Below are 20,944 nucleotides of genomic sequence, written 5' to 3' on the forward strand. Positions count from 1 at the left end.
TAACTCTTTTCTTACATCACTACACAGAGCCCCTCATGGATAGTATGAAAGTCGTCCCATGCTCCTGGATTCATTATCAGATTCACCTCATCCAATCCCAGCATGGCCTTAGAGGTTAGAATGTTAATGACTGATCGCACCCAAGAAAGGTACAATAACTTAGTAAACATGTAGTATTGGGAATTATCACCTACTGTCTCATTGTAAATCCTTCACCAGGGAAAAGCTATCCTCCTGAGGAAACAAAGACCACACAACTGTATTGGGAGAACCTGCTACAAAATTGGAATTAAAAAAAGATTATTTACTCTAAACACATTTACTCCTTTATGTTCTAGAGACATTGGGCCAGATGTATCAAAGGGTTTTACTCATTCTTTGTCTATGGGAAAATGTGTTCAGACATATGGCCCATTGAATCATACCAATTTTCACCTGGGCCTGTAAAGGAGTTTGAGGGACTAAGCAAAAATTTCATTTTGCCTCCTACCATTCCCTGGCAGCAGACCTTTACTTTAATGACTCTTTGTTTGTGGCGCCCTAGCCCTACCTGTTTCTCCTGGTGGACCTGCTTTCCCGTGAATTCCTGGTGCACCATTGTCTCCTGAAACACAACATGTGAGATATTCAATAAATAAATCCTAAAAACAGCCCTAGAAAAAAAGTATATTGTGACGACAACCCACGGAAACATGCAATGATTCATGCACAAAGTAGTGATCTTTATCTGCACACAAACTGTAATCATGGACTATCAAATAACTTTATTTCGATTCCAAAAAGGAGTCATAAAGTATACACCAATATAAAACATACATATTTTTTTTTTTTAAAGTCCACAATGCATATTTATATATTAGTCTTTGCAATGCATTAAAAGGAATAACCTGGTCATATATATGGACCGAACATAAGGTGCTAAATACATTTCATTAACAGGCCAACAGGAGAAACATTTATAAAAATTTCCACCAATAATTTATTTCAATATCTATTTCTAATAGCAAGGGCCGATCTAATAAAACTAAGTACAGCATTACATATCCTTGGAGTTGACAAGGACAATAAATGTTCATAGCCCTCTTTGTAATAGCGTGATCCAAGGGATAATAAAACAGGTCTAATGAATGCATTTCTTGGGACCTTATACAAAGCACAGAAAAGGATAAGGTGCAGAGTGGTTTGCGAAACCCTATCATTACATGGGCAAGGGGGTAAACTCTCACACCACCCCCCTTGCTTTGGGAAAGCAAAAAGGAAGTGTAATGTACTATAGCGACACCTTGTCAAATAAAAACGCCATTGCGTATGAATGATATAAGATAGATAAAAAGGCCGCTGCAGTTTACCCCTCAAATACAGTGCATGCTCACTATTCCTCAAGGTACCCAAATTAAAGCAATAGGTATTTTTAATAGTTAACTTAGAGTCCTTGCCAATCATGTCAGGGATTTCAAATATGTTACCTAACCCAATCTTGTAGAATTAACATATAGGAGCCATGGAATCTCCATACAATGGTCAAGTTTAAGGCAGTCTTGTAAGATTTCTTTTGTCAATTTCAATTCTTCAGATTGCCAAACTTTAGACCATAGCAATAAAGGAGACACATGTATAATGTTACTTACAAACTCCATACCCACCTCCCCATGACAGAAACTGTTCGAAGTACGGGATGGAACAGATAGGAGACGCTTTATAAATATGTTCTCCATAACCTGTAACTTTTCACTATTTTGTGACCCCCAGACTCCCGCCCCGAAAGTTGCAACCGAGACACACTTGGCTTTATATAGGGATATTAATTCTGCTATTGGCCTTTGACCCAGTTTACTGGGAAAACGAAAAAGAGCTTCAATTGATTGTGTAACCCTTTGGACTCGAGCTGATATCAGAGGGTCCCAATTCAGTTTCTTGTTAAATAGGTTACCCAGGTAATTAAAGTTGTCAACTTTCACAATAATTGAATCCTTCATCATATACCTGTGGGTTTTTACACCTTTCGGACCGCAGGTCATGGCAAAAGATTTAGTGAAATTGACCCTAAGATCTAAGCTTTCCATAAATGTATCAAAAGCATTCAGACAAATCTGCATACTATTGGCAGTGAGGCTCATTAAAACCGTGTCGTCTGCGTATGACAACATTGGAATCCTTTTACCATTAGCCTGAGGAAAGTCAGCACGACAATCCAACAAAAAACTTTCTAATCCATTGGTATAAACCAAAAATAAAAAGGGAGCTAAGATGCATCCCTGGCGGACACCCTAAGTGGATGGTATAGGTTTAGTCTTCTCCCCACCAGGGCCATACCTAATTCTCACTGTTGTGGCAGCATGGAGTCTACGAAGCAAGGTGACCAGTGGTTCCTCAAACACCATGGACTCCATCATCTGCCACAGCTTACCCCTGTATACAGTGTCAAAGGCACTGGACAAGTCCATGGATGCCAAGTGGATGGAACTATGCTTGGCACCCATGTACTTGCCCATAATTAGTGCCAAATTGAGACACTGCTCAGTGGTTCCTTTACCTCTTCTAAACCCATACTGGGAATCCACAATAATGCCTACTAACTCCGCTCATGTTTCGAGACGTGCCAATATCACTCTGCCCATTAGTTTGCAGGACGCATCTATTAGTGATATTGGTCTGTAGCAGCACGGGTCAAACTTGTCACCCTTTTTAAAAATAGGTACCACTACAGCCTCTTTCCAGGCAATTGGAATAAACCCCACCACTATTGCCTTAAATACATTCCATAGGAGTGGTGACCAAACCTCCAGGTTATGTTTGAAAAGATCCAAAGGTACTGCATCTGGCCCTGGGGCCTTTAATGCAAGGCAATCTTTACCTCTGAAAGGGTATATAAGGCACTAAATAGTTTGGCTGACTCCATATTGAAGTCACCAACTCCCACAGTAGTAGTTAGCAATACCTCATTTGGATTAAAGATTTTACTATAATGAGCTACCCAGGAGTCCTCTGGTATGTGCACTTGCATGGTACCCTTTTCTTCACATTTTAAAAATGGTCGGTTTATTACCTCCCAAAAAAGCCTAGTATCCCTCAGTTCAGCCACATTCTCCAGATCTTCCCAGGCCTTGGTTTTTAACTCAGTTTTCCGTCTGCTAATTGCGTCTCTGTACCTTTTCCTAGCCAATCTAACCAAATCTCTATTGCGTGGTACTTGGCGTAAAGCCTTTGTTAGACTTGTTTGCGCAGCAGAGCATTCTGCGTCGAACCATTTAGGTCCCCTATCTTGTCTCCCCCCCACTGTTTTTACAAGGTGTGATGCTACATTTCCTAGCAGAGATTCAAAATTCTTGATTATAGAGTCTGGTTCAGACGTAGGCGTCAAACAGATTTCTGTCCCTGCCATATTTTTCTTAAAGATATCCACCTCCAGTTGCCTCACGTCTACCTTGTCCCACCTTAAGGTGACCCCCTGATTTTGACTATATTTTATCGGCTGTTCCGCAGTCTGGGTTTTCTCAAGGACAGGGTTAAAGCTCACGATTAGGGGGTTGTGGTCACTGGCGGGATTCGCCTCAATCTTAAAATCCTTTACAAGACGGGCAAACCCATGGATACGATAACAAAATCAATTGTACTCACTCGACCCCCCTGTACCCTGGAAGGTGGGTATACCCAGTGGGCCGGAAAAGCAAGGCATATCCAGGACAAATAAATCATTATTCATAACAATACTATTCAAAGCATCCCCCTGTTTCGAGTGAGTAAAATGAGCCAGAGGCTGGTCACTTGAGTCCACCAGTCCACACACTCTAGACCCACTGAATTTACACAACACACAATTAAAATCACATAACCATATAATAAAAAGAGGGAAACCCCTGTTTGTAACCTTAACAATTTCATCCTGTAATTTTTCGATAACTGAGGATGCATGGGAATCAAATATCTTATAATACCAATTTATTAGAAGAAGGGGTACTGGAAATAAGTTGTTGATCATAAGTAATTGGTACCAAGGAGATTCCACCAGTCGAACCACATGTGTTAGATTATACTTTACAGAGATAGCTATCACAAGCCCACCTTTAGCTCTCCCTGCTTGTGAAGGCTCAGCAGGAGCAGGAACATTAAACAGTTGGTAACCATCCAGGCTATGATCCACTATACTCCATGTCTCCCGGAGGCAGATAATGTCAAAAGATTTGATGAATTTTAACCACGCCAGATCCTCTAGCCTCCGCCAAAGGCCAGCTATGTTCCAGGAGATCAAACGAAAGTAGCTGTCCTCAGCCTGATTACCATCTTTACCCTCTGGTGCTTTTCCATTAAGCTGGACTATATCACTCTCACCAACTATTGTTTCTATAGCATTACTTGCTACATCAACATAAGGGGAGTTTATACTTCTAATATTGTTGGAGTTTTCTCTACTCTGCTGATTTAAAACAGAGTTGACATTTTCTTTACCTGTAGGTCCCATATTCAATTGGGCAACATCATCCTCCTCTCCACTGTGGGCTGCCGGACCGGTTTAACATTTAGCCCATCAAGGGTTCGGGTTATATTGCTAACCATCTCTATCTCTACCCAAGAACCTGCTACTTCATCCTGACTTTTCTTGGTCAAACTAGATAGAGTAACATTTTCCATATATTCAACCGTCCCTCTATTAAAAATACAATCCTTTAGGAGTCAGTCCACTCCCTCCAAACCCATAAGGGGTTCAAACCTATTTCTTACGGGCAAAAAATGTGGAAAATTTGAAAAATTTGAAAATTGAGGATCCCCACCAGGTCTATTTATCCCGAATGGTCTAGCCCAAATGAGGTTCTTTGGCATAGATGGGAGATCAATATTTGAATGGGGGTAAAAATAATGTAGACCAATTAATTGTATATCGCCTGAACAACCAAACCGTGGCTTCCTGCAAATATATTCAACAGCCCAAGGATCTCTGAGCTTAACAATTATGCAGTCACCCACGAGATCCTTAGTGCTATGGCCCAGCCAAGACACCCTCCTTATGCCTAAGATCTCTGCACTGGAACCCCCAGGTAATCTTCTATTCCTACTAAGCCAGAAAATGACTTTGTTTTTTAATTCCCTATCAGATTCCTTGGAGTCTGGACTAAGTTCTGGTACCCCTGTTAAAATAACTGTGAAAGGGATTGATTCTGGGGGGAGATTTACACATAAGGGCCTCTTTTTAATCAGTTGTCTGCCCTGTGGTGTTGCGCTAAAAGACTGGGTTGGCCCTTGCTTTGGGATGGAAGCCTTTTTCAAGGGTGCCATCCTGGTTATGTTGGGTGCTGAAGTTTTCCGCTGTGCCACACCATTAGCCTCTAAGGCAGATGAAGCATTCTGTTCAGCAGTAATTACGGAAGTTACTGCTTGAGTAGCATTTGCTGATTGTGTAAGAGAATCAACTCTAACCTCCTTCTTATTCCTACTTTCAATCACTAAGTCAATTTTTGACGTGTTCCCTTTAGCAATTATCTCTAGCCTATCCAGTTTTTCTATAATTACCTTTGTTCGATTAATCCGAGGCAATATTAATGACCTTCGTAATATTTCCATTTTGGTAAGGAGGTCATCATTAGAAATCTCTTGGGTCTGGGGGAAGATTTTGTCATCCAAAACATGGTTTTGGCTTACAATCTCAACTACCGGCTCTAGAGGAACCCGAGGATTTTGCATTTTAGGTTGTCTCTTTGTCCTCTTTTTCCTAACATCCCCACTCTTTCTTTGTGCTCCCCCTCTCTTCTTTTTCGCCGTTTTAGGAGTTACTGAACTCGCTACATTCCCATCATCCAATCCCTGATCTAATACTTGCTGTGGATGGTGAGCGTGAGTGGGGGTAATAGGTAAGTTAGGTGTAGAAGTTCTACAGCTTAGTTCACTAGAAGGTGGACTAAGTGCAATTAGACTTGGTGCATTGTCATTAGGAGAACCTTCTAAACAAGCCTCTAATATGCATGGGATTGGGCTAGTAATTACCAGAGGGTCCAGCTCATTACGTTCAGCCAGAGTTACAGCAACCCCAATTACACCTAAGGAAGATCGCTTACCCGTCAAAATATCTAATGATAAACGCTTTTCTGTAAGAGCTATTTCTTTCTCTAAAATTCTCGTAGTCCTTGTGAAAAAGTCATCCAGAGTACCCGTGACTAACCCAGCGTTTATTTTTATAGCTACCAATCTATTTTTCCCTGAACGTAAAGCCATTATAACAAAGGCACCCAAGCTCTTTGGTAAATCTAACAAAATCTGAAATATTTCCTATACAAGGTTAACAAACAGTGAAGAAATTGTATCCTAAAACCAAAAGCCAAAAGGGGTGGCCCTGCCCAGCCTCTTCCAGCCCCGGACGGCCACAGATGGCCCGCCCTTTGCCCGGGCTTATGGCGGCAGAGGACAGGGTTTTAGGTGTGAGGGAAATACTGGGCGCACTGCTTGGGTTGACGCACAGGAGAATGCTGTAAAGCAGAAGGGCTTAGCCTGGCGCCCATCCGCGCGCGTCCCGCGTTGCGGGAAATTGATAGGATTATAAGGACCTCCCAGGAGGGGGCGTGTCCAATGAAGGAAGAGGCAGCAGGTGTGTGGCGCTATGCCTGCTGGGCCTCGCAGTCCCCCAACATCGAAGTACTCTGCCCCACAGTTCCGTGAATGGCTCCCGCGAAGTGGGGGCCGTGAAAGGTGACAGCTATTTCCCCTGGAATCCTCGTGGTCAGGAGCAGGGTCAAAGTGGCAAAACAAGAGTCAGTAACAGCACCCGTGGAGCGGGGGCCGTGCTGCGGTGATGTAGAGCCAGGAGGGGGCGTGTCCATTGAGGGAAGAGTCAGCAGGTGTGTGGCGCAATGCCTGCTGGGCCTCGCAGTCCCCCAACGTCGAAGTACTCTGCCCCACAATTCCGTGAACGGCACCCGTGAAGCGGGGGCTGTGAAAGATGACAGCTATTTCCCCTGGAATCCTTGTGGTCAGGAGCAGGGTCAAAGCGGCAAGATAAGAGTCAGTAACAGCACCCCTATCTGTACTGTAGGGAGTAGTTTACACGATGTTTCATGAAAAAAGTCTTTTATGATCAATTTCCTCACGTTGGTCCAGCTAAAAAGAAAAAACACAATCTTATTAGATCCATGCAAAATATTGCTGAAGAAAATCTGCATTTTTGTTGCCTTCTATTCGGAGTGGTTTCTACACAACTGTACAAGGTAAAACGATTTAGTAGTACTTTAAGGTTCACTCAGCAGAACTGTATGAATTATTATACTGGTTCCATGTTAGATGACTGTATGGAAGGCGTTTTTCAGAAATTAAGATTTCCATTTTACAGCATATACAGACTTTTATTTGGTCCAAAGATCATCATGATATTACAACACACATTTGGATTTGGCTCATGGTATGAACCTGTGGACATGGAACCATCCTTACTTGTCAGTTTATAATCCAATAAGTAAAGTCAGCTAAGCAGATTGACCGAGTTGAGGCTGTACCTCCTAGATCGACTTTTGCCTTCCATCCAGATATTTCCAGGGACAAAACACCACCACAGAGCTCCATGACTGGCTGGATCAATTTAAAATCAAGTCAAATGCCCTTCTCCGAGAGTGCTGCTAAATGTCTTTCATGACTCTATTGGCAGTAGATTGGATAGAGGTTGCTTTCTCTTTCCAGTGGCCAAATGGGCTGCTGTTTTTTGGTCCCTCTGTTTCCATTTGTGCTCAAGGTATCGATGAAGCTTTTGATAAAAGTCAAATAAGGGCTATATACCCCCTACATGCACTGATTGTGACTCCTACCACAGTTGATGGTGGTTACTCTGATGGCCCTCCCAGTGTCTCTGTCAGTCCTGTTCTCCATTACCTCATTTATTGGAGGAAACTATCCCTCATCTGCATCTGTTGATGTGGAGTTTGACTTCTTATGGACTACAACATGAATGAATAAGAACCATTTCTAGAGCGCACAGTGACCTCGAAAAAGAACTTGGCACTGAGATAATAGATGAGGTAAAATAAGCTAATAAATTGATGGTTGAGGGTAATAAACAAGTTTTAGGGGCCTCAAGGAAAGTAGAAGTATTAGACATGGCATGCAGCTGAAAGAAAGTGAATTCCCAGTTTGGCCAAAAAGGCTCTCACTCAGATGCAGGCATTTTTAATGACATGACCAGCTGTCAAGTGATGCAAATGTAAGCATGTGCTGAGGCAGATATCAAATGGGTTTGCCGAATACTAGTGCCATTAATAACACAATGACATACACAAAAGCTCTTGAACACAATTCTTTTGGATACAGGGAGTCAAGCAAGGGATACAGAACGGCATGACACAGAAATCCTTTAAGGTATTCCAAGTAACAAGGGAGCTGCACAATTATGCACATACTACAGATTATTAAACAGATATTTGGAGAGCCGATGTATACATTGTTCCTACAATCTAAACAGGAGCTGACAATTACTCAATTGATGGTTCGTCTTAATTACAATGGGGAGCAAGAGGAATTATTTTCTCAGGAAGCATAGCCCAGAAAATAAGATGAGGCAAATTTAGCTATGTGAGTTATAAAAAACAGTCCAGCATCAAGAAAATAATCCTAAATTCCTAGCTAGTGTTCCCAGATTAGGAGTAGTCCCCCGTGAATGATGCATAATATGAAACACTGATTTATTTTATTTATTTATTTATTTTATTTATGCAATTTTATATAGCGCGGACTTTACCCGAAGGTGTCAGAGCGCTTCACAATAGGAACAGAAATGATACAAACTGAGAACATTACACGAGCAACAGATTGCAGAGGCATACGTTACGTTACATACGGTAAAGTGATAATTGTGAGCAAACAAGAATACATGAGGTAGTAAAAATTGTGAGAAACCAAAAATACATGAGGTAGACAAGGTAGTTGTGACACTTGTGAGCAAACAAAATACATGAGGTAAAAATGTGGGCTACCAAAAATACATGAGGTAGTAAAAAGTGCACAGGAGAAAAAAGTGACAAGTGTGCAGGCTACAAGAGAAAATAGATTATAATTTGCGGTATAATATTGCAATATATGTTAGACACTCAAGCACCAGAACAAACGATTACGAAGGCAAAAGTGGCACCTGTGCAAGTGTCAAAGGTAAAAAACATGTGAGAGGAAGCAAACCGTGTGTTACAGGGGCAAAGTGGTGAGTGCAAGTTGCAAGAGGGTACCAAACACAAGTACATGGATAATACTGCAATATGCGCCACTTGGAACTTGACCTACGTTGATGTGTTGCCGCGGTATGAGTTTTACTGAACCTTTCCATATATCTGTACCTGCCAACTGGGCAAAAGTTTCAGTAATTCTAGCATGAGTCACCTGGGTGATTTCCATTGGCTTACTCATTTGCTCTTTCAACACCTAATGGTGCATTTGCCACTGCTCCATGTTATTTCACTTTGGTAGTCCGAAATCTCCATCTGTTGGGACCTTCTTTAGAGCAGCTAGCGGGAAATTCAGTGCCATGTTCATCGGATAGTACTTTCATTTTAGAGCCAGTGCATTCTTATCGGGCCTGTAGGAAATGAGCGGCATTGCTTAGACCATGGACCATTCCTTACAGTTCTTCCTGATAAAAACAATTTACACAGATTTTCTAGGATTTTCTCCTCTTGGTATTTTGGTTATTGTATCATTTTGTCAACATGTATTCATAACGGGCTTGACTAAGCACCACAACTCAGAGGTACAGCATGTGTGCCTGTCCCCATGGGATTCCTTCACTTCTGGCATGCAAAGGCTGTGGTTGCAAGCAATCTGTAGATATTCTCAGCTAGTGTGTTTACTACCTGTATGAAGGAGAGTTTTTTTATCAAAATGTATCCCAACCCAGCTGGTTGAGGGGTTTGGGGATGTCGTTTCCTATCAGGATTATTTCAGATTTCTTATAGAATAGCAGAGTGCATTTTACCTTCTCTATGTATTGATATCCCTCATGATAGCAGGTATTTTCCTTAGTCCACAGGTATTATGTTATGATTACTGGTAGAGCATGTATCTCACCCAAGCGAGTATGCAGGCTTTAGATAAGGAAGTACATTTGCCTGCCAAGTCTGTGGTCTGATAACGAGCCCTGTTTTTATTTTCTTGCGGAACTCATTTCTGAGGAGGTGGCTCTGATGTGTATGGGGACCTCATTCCAGGCTTTTGTAGTGAGGTATTGGAAAGCACGAACGCTGCTGTTATGTTCCTGAAGGTCTGCCCCGAGGTCCGGAGGGACGGACAAGTTGGTCATGTGACCGCCCTATAATAAAAAGAGGTCGAGCACGTGCGAGGGCGTTCAGAGAGAGACGCGCCGACCGAACAAGCAACTTTATTCCCAGTGTCTGGCTGAGTTTATTCTAGGGCCACGTGTTAGGCCTAGTCAGGGTTAGATGCCCTTTGAGTGTAGATCACCCGACACAACAATTGGCGACGAGGGTGGTGATCGATCCCCCGCTCGGGGTGCGTGTGTGTGTCCCTCTTGAGGTGAGGCGGCTGCGGGCACTACCACGTGTCCGCGGTGCTCGTGCCTTGCCACCACACACCCCCCGCTCTGCCGGCCTGGTGGAAATACTCTGATCCCTGGCTCTCATCAGGTGAGCGGCGCTGGCTCGCATCTTCCTGCGGCGCACAGGAGTCTGATTGGTCGCGCGAGGTGCTTCCCCTGTGGACCCTCCACGCCTCGGTGCCACGCCGCACTGGGCTGCACGGGTGTAATCCGCACCAAGGCACAACTGGCCGGGCGCTCCGGCTGCCGCTGGATCATATCCCGGCTGCCCACGGACATCCTCCCGGGCGTCTAGAGCGATGGCTAACATTCCGCCCATTGAGCCGTTTGTGGTGGAGGGTGCGCCATCCACTCTCGCACCGAAGTGGAAAGAATGGGTGGACAGGCTCTTCATATTCTTCGAGGCCACCAAGGTCCATAAGGAGCAGAAGCGTGCCATGATCCTCCATCTTGGTGGCAAGGACATTCATTCCATCGCCCGCACCCTTACGGAAGCAACTCCCAAAACCCACCACACGCTCATAAACGCGCTCAATGCGCATTTTGAACCCATGGCCAACCAAGACTATGAACGGTTCATTTTCAGACAAGCGCGGCAACTGCCAGATGAATCGCTGGACGCCTATCACTCTCGGTTGAAGAAACTGGCACTAACGTGTGGATTTCAGGATGTCACGGAGGAAATCAGAGGCCAGATTATTCAGGGTTGCGCTTCCGCTAAACTACGCGAGAGAATTCTGGAGGAGTCGGGGAAACCCCTCCCAGACATTCTCACGCTGGGCCGCACGAAGGAGCTGTCCAAGGCCAGGGCAGCCCAGATGGAAGCAGCTCTACAGGCCAACATGAAAGTGGAACCGGTGAACAAACTACAAGTCCGCCCACAGCCCAAATGGGTGAAGCGAACAACAACTCCGCAGGGCGGAGCTTCGGCGCAATCATGTGGGTACTGTGGAGGCCCGAGACACCCGGCACCAGAATGTCCAGCACGGGGCAAGATATGCTCCGGGTGCGGAAAAATGAATCATTTTGAAAAGGTGTGCCGGTCCAAAAAGTTTAGCAAGCCCCGCCAGACAGTACACACGGTGGCGGAGCCCGAAGGCGCGGAAGGAGGACCCAGCAACAGTGATATGGACGACGACGAGGAGGAGCGGTCCGTCCACAAGGTGCACATGATCGGCATGGCCACCCGACGCACAAGGACACTACCACAATGTGCGATACAAGTAGCTGATCAGGACATCATGGCAACTGTGGACACGGGCGCCTCAATAAATCTCATGAGTGCGTCCCTCTACGGAGGCATGGCTACTCCCCCCAGCCTCCGCTCCACTCCGGTCACCGTTTTTGCCTACGGCCAGGACGTGCCCCTCCGCATTCGAGGAAAGTTTAAAGCAGCAGTCCGGCACGGAGACAAGATAACGCGTGCCAACATCTTCGTGTCGGAGGAAGGTCAAGGCATGCTCCTGAGTTGTCGGACGGCAGAAGACTTGGGAGTGGTCTCTTTTGCATTTGGGGTGCACGAGGAATCGGTGCAGCAACTGATTGCAGACTTTTCGGACTTGTTTGAAGGGATTGGCCGCTTCAGGGGTCGGGAAATTCACCTGCATGTGGACCCCACTGTTCAACCGGTGGCCCTGCGACACCGGCGGGTTGCGTTTCATTTAAGGCCACTGGTTGAGGAAGAACTACAGAAGCTGGAAGCCGCGGGCATCATTGAGAAGGTGTCCGGACCCACCCCCTGGGTATCGCCCATCGTGGTTACCAGGAAACCAAAGCAGCCGGGAGCGGTCCGGATATGTGTGGACATGCGCCTCCCCAATGCGGCCATCAAAAGGGAACGACATATCACCCCTACGATCGACGACCTGATCAGAGAGATGGCCGGGGCCCGGTGGTTTTCCAAGCTGGATCTCCGGGCGGGGTACCATCAGCTCGTGCTGGATAAAGAATCCCGGAACATTACGACGTTCTTCACACACATCGGACTGCGCAGGTACACCAGGCTGAGCTTCGGGATATCCAGTGCTGCCGAGGTGTTCCAGAATGTTATCCAAGAGCTCATTACTGGCATACCGGGGGTGATCAATGTCAGTGACGACATCATGGTGCACGCAAGGACAATTCCCGAGCACAACCAACGCTTGGCACAGGTGTTCCGTAGGCTCCGTAGCGCTGGACTCACTCTGCACCGAGACAAATGCCAGTTTCTTCAGACCAAACTAGGATTCTTCGGCTACGTATTCTCGGCCGATGGCGTCAATCCTGATCCCGACAAGGTCAAGGACATCAAGGATGCACCTCCGCCCACGACTGTCACGGAAGTCCGAAGCTTTCTCGGGATGGTGAATTACTGTGGTCGCTTCATAAGGGACCTAGCCAACCTGACCCTCCCTCTACGTGATCTAACCAAAGACTCCACACCATGGAACTGGGGAACGGAGCAGGAAAGGGCATTCCAAAATATCAAGAGTGCGCTGTCCAGCAACACCACGCTGGCATTTTTTGATCCAAGACATTCCACTCTCATTGCGGTAGATGCCGGACCGGCGGGATTGGGGGCTGTTCTGATGCAGAGAGCCCGAGACGAGATAGACTGGGCCCCCGTCGCTTTTGCCAGCCGGTCCCTCACGGACACAGAACAAAGGTACTCCCAAATCGAAAAGGAGGCCATCGCGATTCATTGGGGATGCCGGCACTTCCACTTGTACGTATATGGCAAGCCCTTCACAGTAGTGACGGACCACAAGCCGCTGCTGTCGCTGTTCTCAGGTACTTCATCCAAGCCACCCCTAGAATTGAAAAGTGGATTTTGCAATTGCAAAAGTACAACTGTGCCATCGAGTACCAGCCAGGGGCAAAGAATCCGGCGGATTATCTGTCACGACACCCCCGGGCGGCCACCCCAGAGGAGATGGACGAAGCTGAAGAGACGGAGGCCTATGTGCGATGGGTCGTGGCCAGATCATGCCCGCGCCCCATATCCCTGGAAGAGGTTGTGAGCGCCACGGCTCAGGATGCCTGTATACAGCGGGCCAAGGATCTGCTCCGGACGGCTAACTGGCAGAAAGCCAAGGAGAGCTGGAAGGTACTCACACCAGAGGCCCAGAAAATCATGGACGGTCTGTACCACGTGAGGGCTGAACTGAATGAGGACGCGGCGGGGTGCCTCCTGCGAGGGCATCGCCTGGTGATCCCGACGGCTTTGACAGGCCGAGTAGTTCAACTGGCGCACGTGGGGCACCAGGGAATGGTTAAGACAAAGGCCCGGCTGCGGACAAAGGTGTGGTTCCCGCTCATGGACAATATGGTGGAAACTGTGGTGCGCACCTGCACGGCTTGCCAAACTACGGGCGACAGCCCCCGCGAAGCCCCCATCATTGTGGAACCCAGGCCCCGAGGCCCCTGGGAAAGGGTCAGCATGGATTTTGGCAGCCTTCCGGATGGACGGCACACGCTAGTGATGATCGACGACCACTCCAAATATCCTGAGGTCGAAATCGTCACCGGCACCAGTGCAGACTGTGTGATTCCCAAGATCGAGAAAATCATTGCCACCCATGGAGCCATGAGAGAACTCAGAACGGACAATGGACCGCCCTTCCAGGGTCAAGACTTTGCGGAATATCTCTCGTCCCTAGGAACCCGTCACAGGCGCATCACCCCGAGGTGGCCTCAAGCCAATGGGGAGGCCGAGAGGTTCATGAGAACTTTAAACAAGGTCATCCGCATTGCGCATGATAAGGGACAGTCAGTGGAAATGGCCATTTTCACTTTCCTTCGTAGCTACCGACAAACCCCACACTCCACAACGGGGGTACCTCCTGCACACCTTCTCCTGGGGCGGGTAATAACAGACTCCATTCCCCATCACCCCCAGTGGGCACCTGAACTGATAGATGAACATACAGTGGAAATGAGGAGACGTTCCGCATGTGACAAGATCAGCAAGAAACGTAGGGCCGTGGCCCCCCACTTCAAAAGAGGTGACCTAGTGCTCATCAAGAATCGGGCCACTGGTGGCAAATTCAAACTCAGTTACGAAAAACGACCATGGCGAGTCAGTGGTGTGAAGGGCACCCGCATCACGGCCACTCGAGGACGAGACAGGGTGACTCGCAACGTGTCTCACTTCAAACTCTACCACCCTTCGAGCAGCGAGCCAAGGCGCCAGCAAGGCGACAGAGAAACCGAAACTGCAACTACGTTGCCGCCTGGTGAATCAACATCTCAGCCCGAGGTCAGGCCACGTGACGAGCAGCAGGTTTCTAGTGAGGAAATGGGCGGAGACACGGAGGCCCTGGATGAGGCCCCAGATCCGGAGGGGGCCGACAGTGAGGCGCCAAGACACGAGGTGGAGGCTGGAACAGAGCTGATGACTCATCGGGGGTCCCAACGCCAACTACGTGCCAACCCCACCCCCTCCGGCTGGCTGAGGGACTACTTTACGTAAGACTGTTCTCATTTACATATACGCCCGTAATGTTTGAACTAAATGCGCTGGCATTTTGAAAGACGCTGAAGGTTTCGGTCCTGATGTTATTAAGACAATGAGTATGATCAGACCATGTTTACGGTTTTGCAGTTTGTTCTTGTTTTTTTTTTGTTTCCTTGTTTTAGGAGGAATGTTATGTTCCTGAAGGTCCGCCCGAGGTCCGGAGGGACGGACAAGTTGGTCATGTGACCGCCCTATAATAAAAAGAGGTCGAGCACGTGCGAGGGCGTTCAGAGAGAGACGCGCCGACCGAACAAGCAACTTTATTCCCAGTGTCTGGCTGAGTTTATTCTAGGGCCACGTGTTAGGCCTAGTCAGGGTTAGATGCCCTTTGAGTGTAGATCACCCGACACAACAGCTGCCTCTGTGAATGGTTGGGGTTGTGCGAGCCAGAGGCTGGCTGATCAGAGGGTTCTGGCAGGGTTTTCAAAATTGATGCGGCTGTTGCAGTAAAACTAGATTGTTCAGGGCTCTGTACATGTGTGTGATGGGCTTGAAGAGTGTGCTTGTCTAGACAGGGAGCCAGTGGATGTCTTTGAGGTGAGAGATGATGTGTGAGCAAAGTGGGAGACTAAAGGTGAGTCTGGCCTCTATATTTTGTATGACCAGAAGTATTCTGGTCAGTTGAGCAGTGATGATCAAATAGAGGGTGTTACTGTAGTCCTGTTTGACCGTGATAAAGTCCTTGGTGATGGTTCTGAGTGTGTTGAACATGAGCCATTTGAAGATTTGTTTCGAGGATATTTAGGACATAGAAAAAGAAGGAAGCAACCATGTTAACTTGCCTGGTCATTGAGAGTTGGTTTTCCACCTCTATACCTAGGTTTTTGGCTTTATTGGGCAGACAGGGTATCAGTTCATGATTTGCCGGCCACAGGGTCAGACTGATTTGCATATAGCCATGTCTGAACTGGGGTGGCAGAGTGGGCTAAAGAACGGTGATGGATTAAACCCAGATCTTTTGACTGGGTGTAAGTGTTTGATTGATTCAGATGCTTCGTCCATCACCACCCCCTTTTGTACCGCATTTGGCGGCCACAAGTGTGGCAGGGTATGCTCAGACGTGAGTCCCTTGCTTACTTTGCCACTGGATTCAAGCAAGCCGGGCTGAAGACGGCTGGAATGCCAGAAACCGGTGCTCGGAAGCTTGTTTCCGGTCCAGGGAAGACATGGCTTGGCAGTTCGGGCTAGACTGTTCCCATGAGGCACAGGGTCAGACTGATTTGCATATAGCCATGTCTGAACTGGGGTGGCAGAGTGGGCTAAAGAACGGTGATGGATTAAACCCAGATCTTTTGACTGGGTGTGAGTGTTTGATTGATTCAGATGCTTCGTCCATCACCACCCCCTTTTGTACCGCGTTTGGCCGCCACAAGTGTGGCAGGGTATGCTCAGACGTGAGTTCCTTGCTCACTTTGCCACTGGATTCAAGCAAGCCGGGCTGAAGACGGCTGGAATGCCAGAAACCGGTCCTCGGAAGCTTGTTTCCGGTCCAGGGAAGACATGGCTTGGCAATTCGGGCTGAACTGTTCCCATGAGGCACAGGGTCAGACTGATTTGCATATAGCCATGTCTGAACTTGGGTGGCAGAGTGGGCTAAAGAACAGTGATGGATTAAACCCAGATCTTTTGACTGGGTGTGAGTGTTTGATTGATTCAGATGCTCTGTCCATCACCAACCCCTTTTGTACTGCTTTTGGCCGCCACAAGTGTGGCAGGGTATGCTCAGACGTGAGTCCCTTGCTCACTTTGCCACTGGATTCAAGCAAGCCGGGCTGAAGACGGCTGGAATGCCAGAAACCGGTCCTCGGAAACTTGTTTCCGGTCCAGGGAAGACATGGCTTGGCAGTTCGGGCTGGACTGTTCCCATGAGGCACAGGGTCAGACTGATTTGCATATGGCCATGTCTGAACTGGGGTGGCAGAGTGGGATAAAAAACGGTGATGGATTAAACCCAGATCTTTTGACTGAGTGTGAGTGTTTGATTGATTCAGATGCTCCGTCCATCACCACCCCTTTTTGTACCGCTTTTGGCCGCCACAAGTGTGACAGGGTATGCTCAGATGTGAGTCCCTTGCTCACTTTGCCACTGGATTCAAGCAAGCCGGGCTGAAGACGGCTGGAATTCCAGAAACGGGTCCTCGGAAGCTTGTTTCCGGTCCAGGGAAGACATGGCTTGGCAGTTCGGGCTGGACTGTTCCCATGAGGCACAGGGTCAGACTGATTTGCATATAGCCATGTCTGAACTTGGGTGGCAGAGTGGGCTAAAGTACGGTGATGGATTAAACCCAGATCTTTTGACTGGGTGTGAGTGTTTGATTGATTCAGATGCTCTGTCCATCACCACCCCCTTTTGTACTGTTTTTGGCCGCCACAAGTGTGGCAGGGTATTCTCCGACGTGAGTCCCTTGCTCACTTTGCCACTGGATTCAAGCAAGCCGGGCTGAAGACGGCTGGAATGCCAGAAACCGGTCCTCGGAAACTTGTTTCCGGTCCAGGGAAGACATGGCTTGGCAGTTCGGGCTGGACTGTTCCCATGAGGCACAGGGTCAGACTGATTTGCATATGGTCATGTCTGAACTGGGGTTGGCAGAGTGGGCTAAAGAACGGTGATGGATTAAACCCAGATCTTTTGACTGGGTGTGAGTGTTTGATTGATTCAGATGCTCCGTCCATCACCACCCCCTTTTGTACCGCTTTTGGCCGCCAGACACAGTTTCATAGAGAGGTATGCTTGCTGAAAAGTACCATTTCTGTTTTGCTTGTGTTGAGTTTCAGCAAGATGGTTTTCATCCAGCTGGCGATTTCGGACATGCAGTACGTGAACTTGGTCCGGGTGCTGGAAGTTTCGCTGGAGAGGGAAAGGATGAGCTAGCTGTTGCCGGCATAGGTGATGATGTTCAATCAATCAATCAATCAATCAAAGCATTTATATAGCGCGCTACTCACCCAGAGGGTCTCAAGGCGCTAGGGGAGGGGGGTCCGCTACTGCTCGAACAGCCAGGTCTTGAGTTGCTTCCTGAAGGCGAGGTGGTCCTGGGTCAGGCGGAGGTGGGTCGGGAGGGAGTTCCATGTCTTGGCGGCAAGGTAGGAGAAGGACCGTCCCCCTGTGGTGGCTCTTCGGATGTGGGGGACGGAGGCGAGGGCGTGGCCGGTCGATCGAAGCTGGTGTTTGGGAGCGTAGAAGTTGAGGCGGCTGTTGAGGTATCCTGGGCCTTGGTTGTGTAGGGCTTTGTGTGCGTGGGTGAGGAGTCGGAAGGTGATTCTCTTGTTGACCGGGAGCCAGTGCAGGTCTCTCAGGTGTCCGGAGATGTGGCTGCGACGGGGGATGTCGAGGATGAGTCGTGCTGAGGCGTTCTGGATCCGCTGGAGTCTCTTCTGGAGTTTGGCGGTGGTTCCGGCGTAGAGGGAGTTGCCGTAGTCCAGACGGCAGGTGACGAGGGCCTGGGTGACCGTCTTCCTGGTCTCGTGGGGATCCACCGGAAGATCTTACGTAGCATGCGCAGGATGTTGAAGCACGACGAGGAAACGGCGTTGACTTGTCTGGTCATGGTGAGGGAGGAGTCCAGGATGAAGCCCAGGTTGCGTGCGTGGTCTGTTGGTTTGGGTGCGCTGCCTAGGGCGGGGGGCCACCAGGAGTCGTCCCAGGCGGAGGGTGAGGATCCCAGGATGAGGACTTCCGTCTTGTCCGAGTTCAGTTTCAGGCGGCTGTTCTTCATCCATTCGGCTACCTCTTTCATCCCTTCGTGAAGGTTGGCTCTGGCAGTGGCGGGGTCGTTGGTGAGGGAGAGGATCAGCTGGGTGTCGTCGTTGGGTTGAGATGATGTTGGCGAGTGGTGTCATATAGGAGTTAAACAGCAGAGTGTGGGCACTCATATTCTGGCTTCTTGGAGGAGTCTAATGAGAATGGGTAAGAGACGGTGTCTAAAGCAGCAGATAAATTAGGATGAGAGCAGCTGTGTCTCCTCTTTCCATGAGCAGTCGGATGTCATCTGTGCTGGCGATGGGGGTAGTCTCAGTGCTTGGGTTGGGCCTCAGTCCAGATTGGGTTTGGTTGAGGAGTTGGTTGTTCTTCGGGTGGTCAAACTGTTTTTTTTTAATGACTTTCCCCAACACTTTGGCAGGGTAGGGCAGCAAGCAGATCAGTCCGCAGTTAGCCAGCATCTTCGGATATTGCGAGTATTTCTTCAGGAGGTGTATGGTGGCTTGCTTACAGGTGTCCAGGAAAGTGGCTGTGCTGATGGAGTTGCTGATTATCGGAATCAAAGCTGTTCGGCTATGGTCCAGTCTTTTGGCGATAATGCAGTGTGGGAAGTGAACAGATGGTGCTCCTGAGAGGATGTAGTGCATGGTCATTCCGGTTTTCACTAGGGTGATGGAGGGCCAGGTGGTCAGGGAGAGGTCCTGGCGGTTAGTTTGAATAGTTACGATGGTAGACTGCTTGACATTGTTTCAGATGTTATTGATCTTGTAGCTGAAACAGTGATAGAGCTGACTGAGGAAGGTCCTGAAATGGGATGACAGTTGTGGAGCCGGCAGTGGTTAATGTGACATCCTTCGAACTGGTGAAGGTATCTTTGGTATTATTTGTGATAGTTACAATGCTTTTGTTCACTGCTTATCACTCAGTGGATCTGATTTGCTGATTGTAGAACCTGAGGCCCAACTTGGAGGGGCTTTCATTGGTTTATGACCCTAAATGAGAGATGTCTAGTGATCGTATTTGCCTTTTTTCAGACCATCAAGGTATGTTGTAGCAAACCTTTGAGAATCTACTCCATTTGTAATGGCATGACTCACCCAGATATCAAGGGCCTGTTACTTCCCATTTCAGAATTTACCTTTTGTTCCTGGGGCTCCAGGATCTCCTTTAGGTCCTGCTGCTCCTGTGCTCCCAGGGCACCCTCGTAGGATGGCAAGCTTCTCATTTCCATGGAGACCAATAATCTGCACCTCTGTGAAAAAGGAAAGCTAAAATTAGGCTTAGACAAGAATGGGAGAGGACACAATATAGCCATACTTACACTAGTGGCAGCAGTAGGGGCTCTGTCATAAACAGATGTCAAGTAGACGGCATCTTTGTACTTGAGCAAGACACTACAGCAATATTAGTTATGATTTGGCTGAGCATTTGTGAGCATAGTAAGTGAGTCATGTAAACCCTGGCAATGGCCTCTAAATTTGTTGGGCCTTTGAGGTGGCAGAGGCATCACCTGCCTCACCATGTGTCGGGCCTCCAGCCCTATTCAGTTGTCCACCTCAACAGTGGTTTATTTCTGAAGCGAGTATCCTGCTGATAAGGTACATTGTTCCCGAAATGCCAAGATGGTGCCATGTTTTTAGCTCGTTCACCAATCTTTGGAAGTTTGTTTGTAAAAACAAAAAAGGTATTGGGCATGATGAGCAGAGAGTTTTCTCCCTGCATGTGGTGGCCATTATTTGTTTTCTCTCGCTGGTACCACTATGCCTAACATGGAGGACCCAGGAAGGAAAGATATGCAGGCCTGTAGACTGACCTCATATTACAGGCAAGCTAAGGGCATTGTCGTGGATCAGATGGGTCCAAGTGGTTGACTGAAAGCCTGTGGAGCCAGCAGAGGCTCCACGGGCATTCATTTAGCTGTTCTACTTTCTCTAAAAGAGGTGGCTGAATAGTGGTCTTTGTGGGGTGGGAAAAATGATTTACGGCGGTTCTCCACTCCTGGCAATCATGAAGATGCTGCGACAGCAAAGCGACTTAAAGCCCCCACGGTCCCACTCCATTTTATGTAAGCCCTGACTCCCTCTTAGGTAATGGAGATCGCCATCTTCTCATTCTTAGACAATGGAAGTCACCATATTCACTGATTTTTGCGGAATCAATCTTATGTCTGCCATTAGACACATATGTCAGCTAACCTTATCTTTCTTAGAACTGTGAAAGCATTAAGTCATTCGATTAA

At 47.7% G+C, this 20,944-nt stretch overlaps 1 protein-coding gene across 1 annotated transcript in view; it reads right to left on the minus strand.

Annotated features, from left to right (window-relative positions):
• Positions 1-20,944, minus strand: part of LOC147710456 (ficolin-2-like) — a 386,065-nt gene that overhangs the window by 212,785 nt on the left and 152,336 nt on the right. The window contains exons 2-3 of the mRNA XM_086921143.1: positions 19,844-19,957; positions 551-604 (exon numbers count right to left, since the gene is read on the minus strand). Coding sequence (XP_086777269.1) covers positions 551-604; positions 19,844-19,957 — 168 coding nt within the window. The remainder of the gene's footprint in view (positions 1-550; positions 605-19,843; positions 19,958-20,944) is intronic.

The sequence above is a fragment of the Lissotriton vulgaris genome, chromosome 5, assembly GCF_964263255.1.
Source record: "Lissotriton vulgaris chromosome 5, aLisVul1.2, whole genome shotgun sequence".
Lineage (NCBI taxonomy): Eukaryota > Metazoa > Chordata > Amphibia > Caudata > Salamandridae > Lissotriton > Lissotriton vulgaris.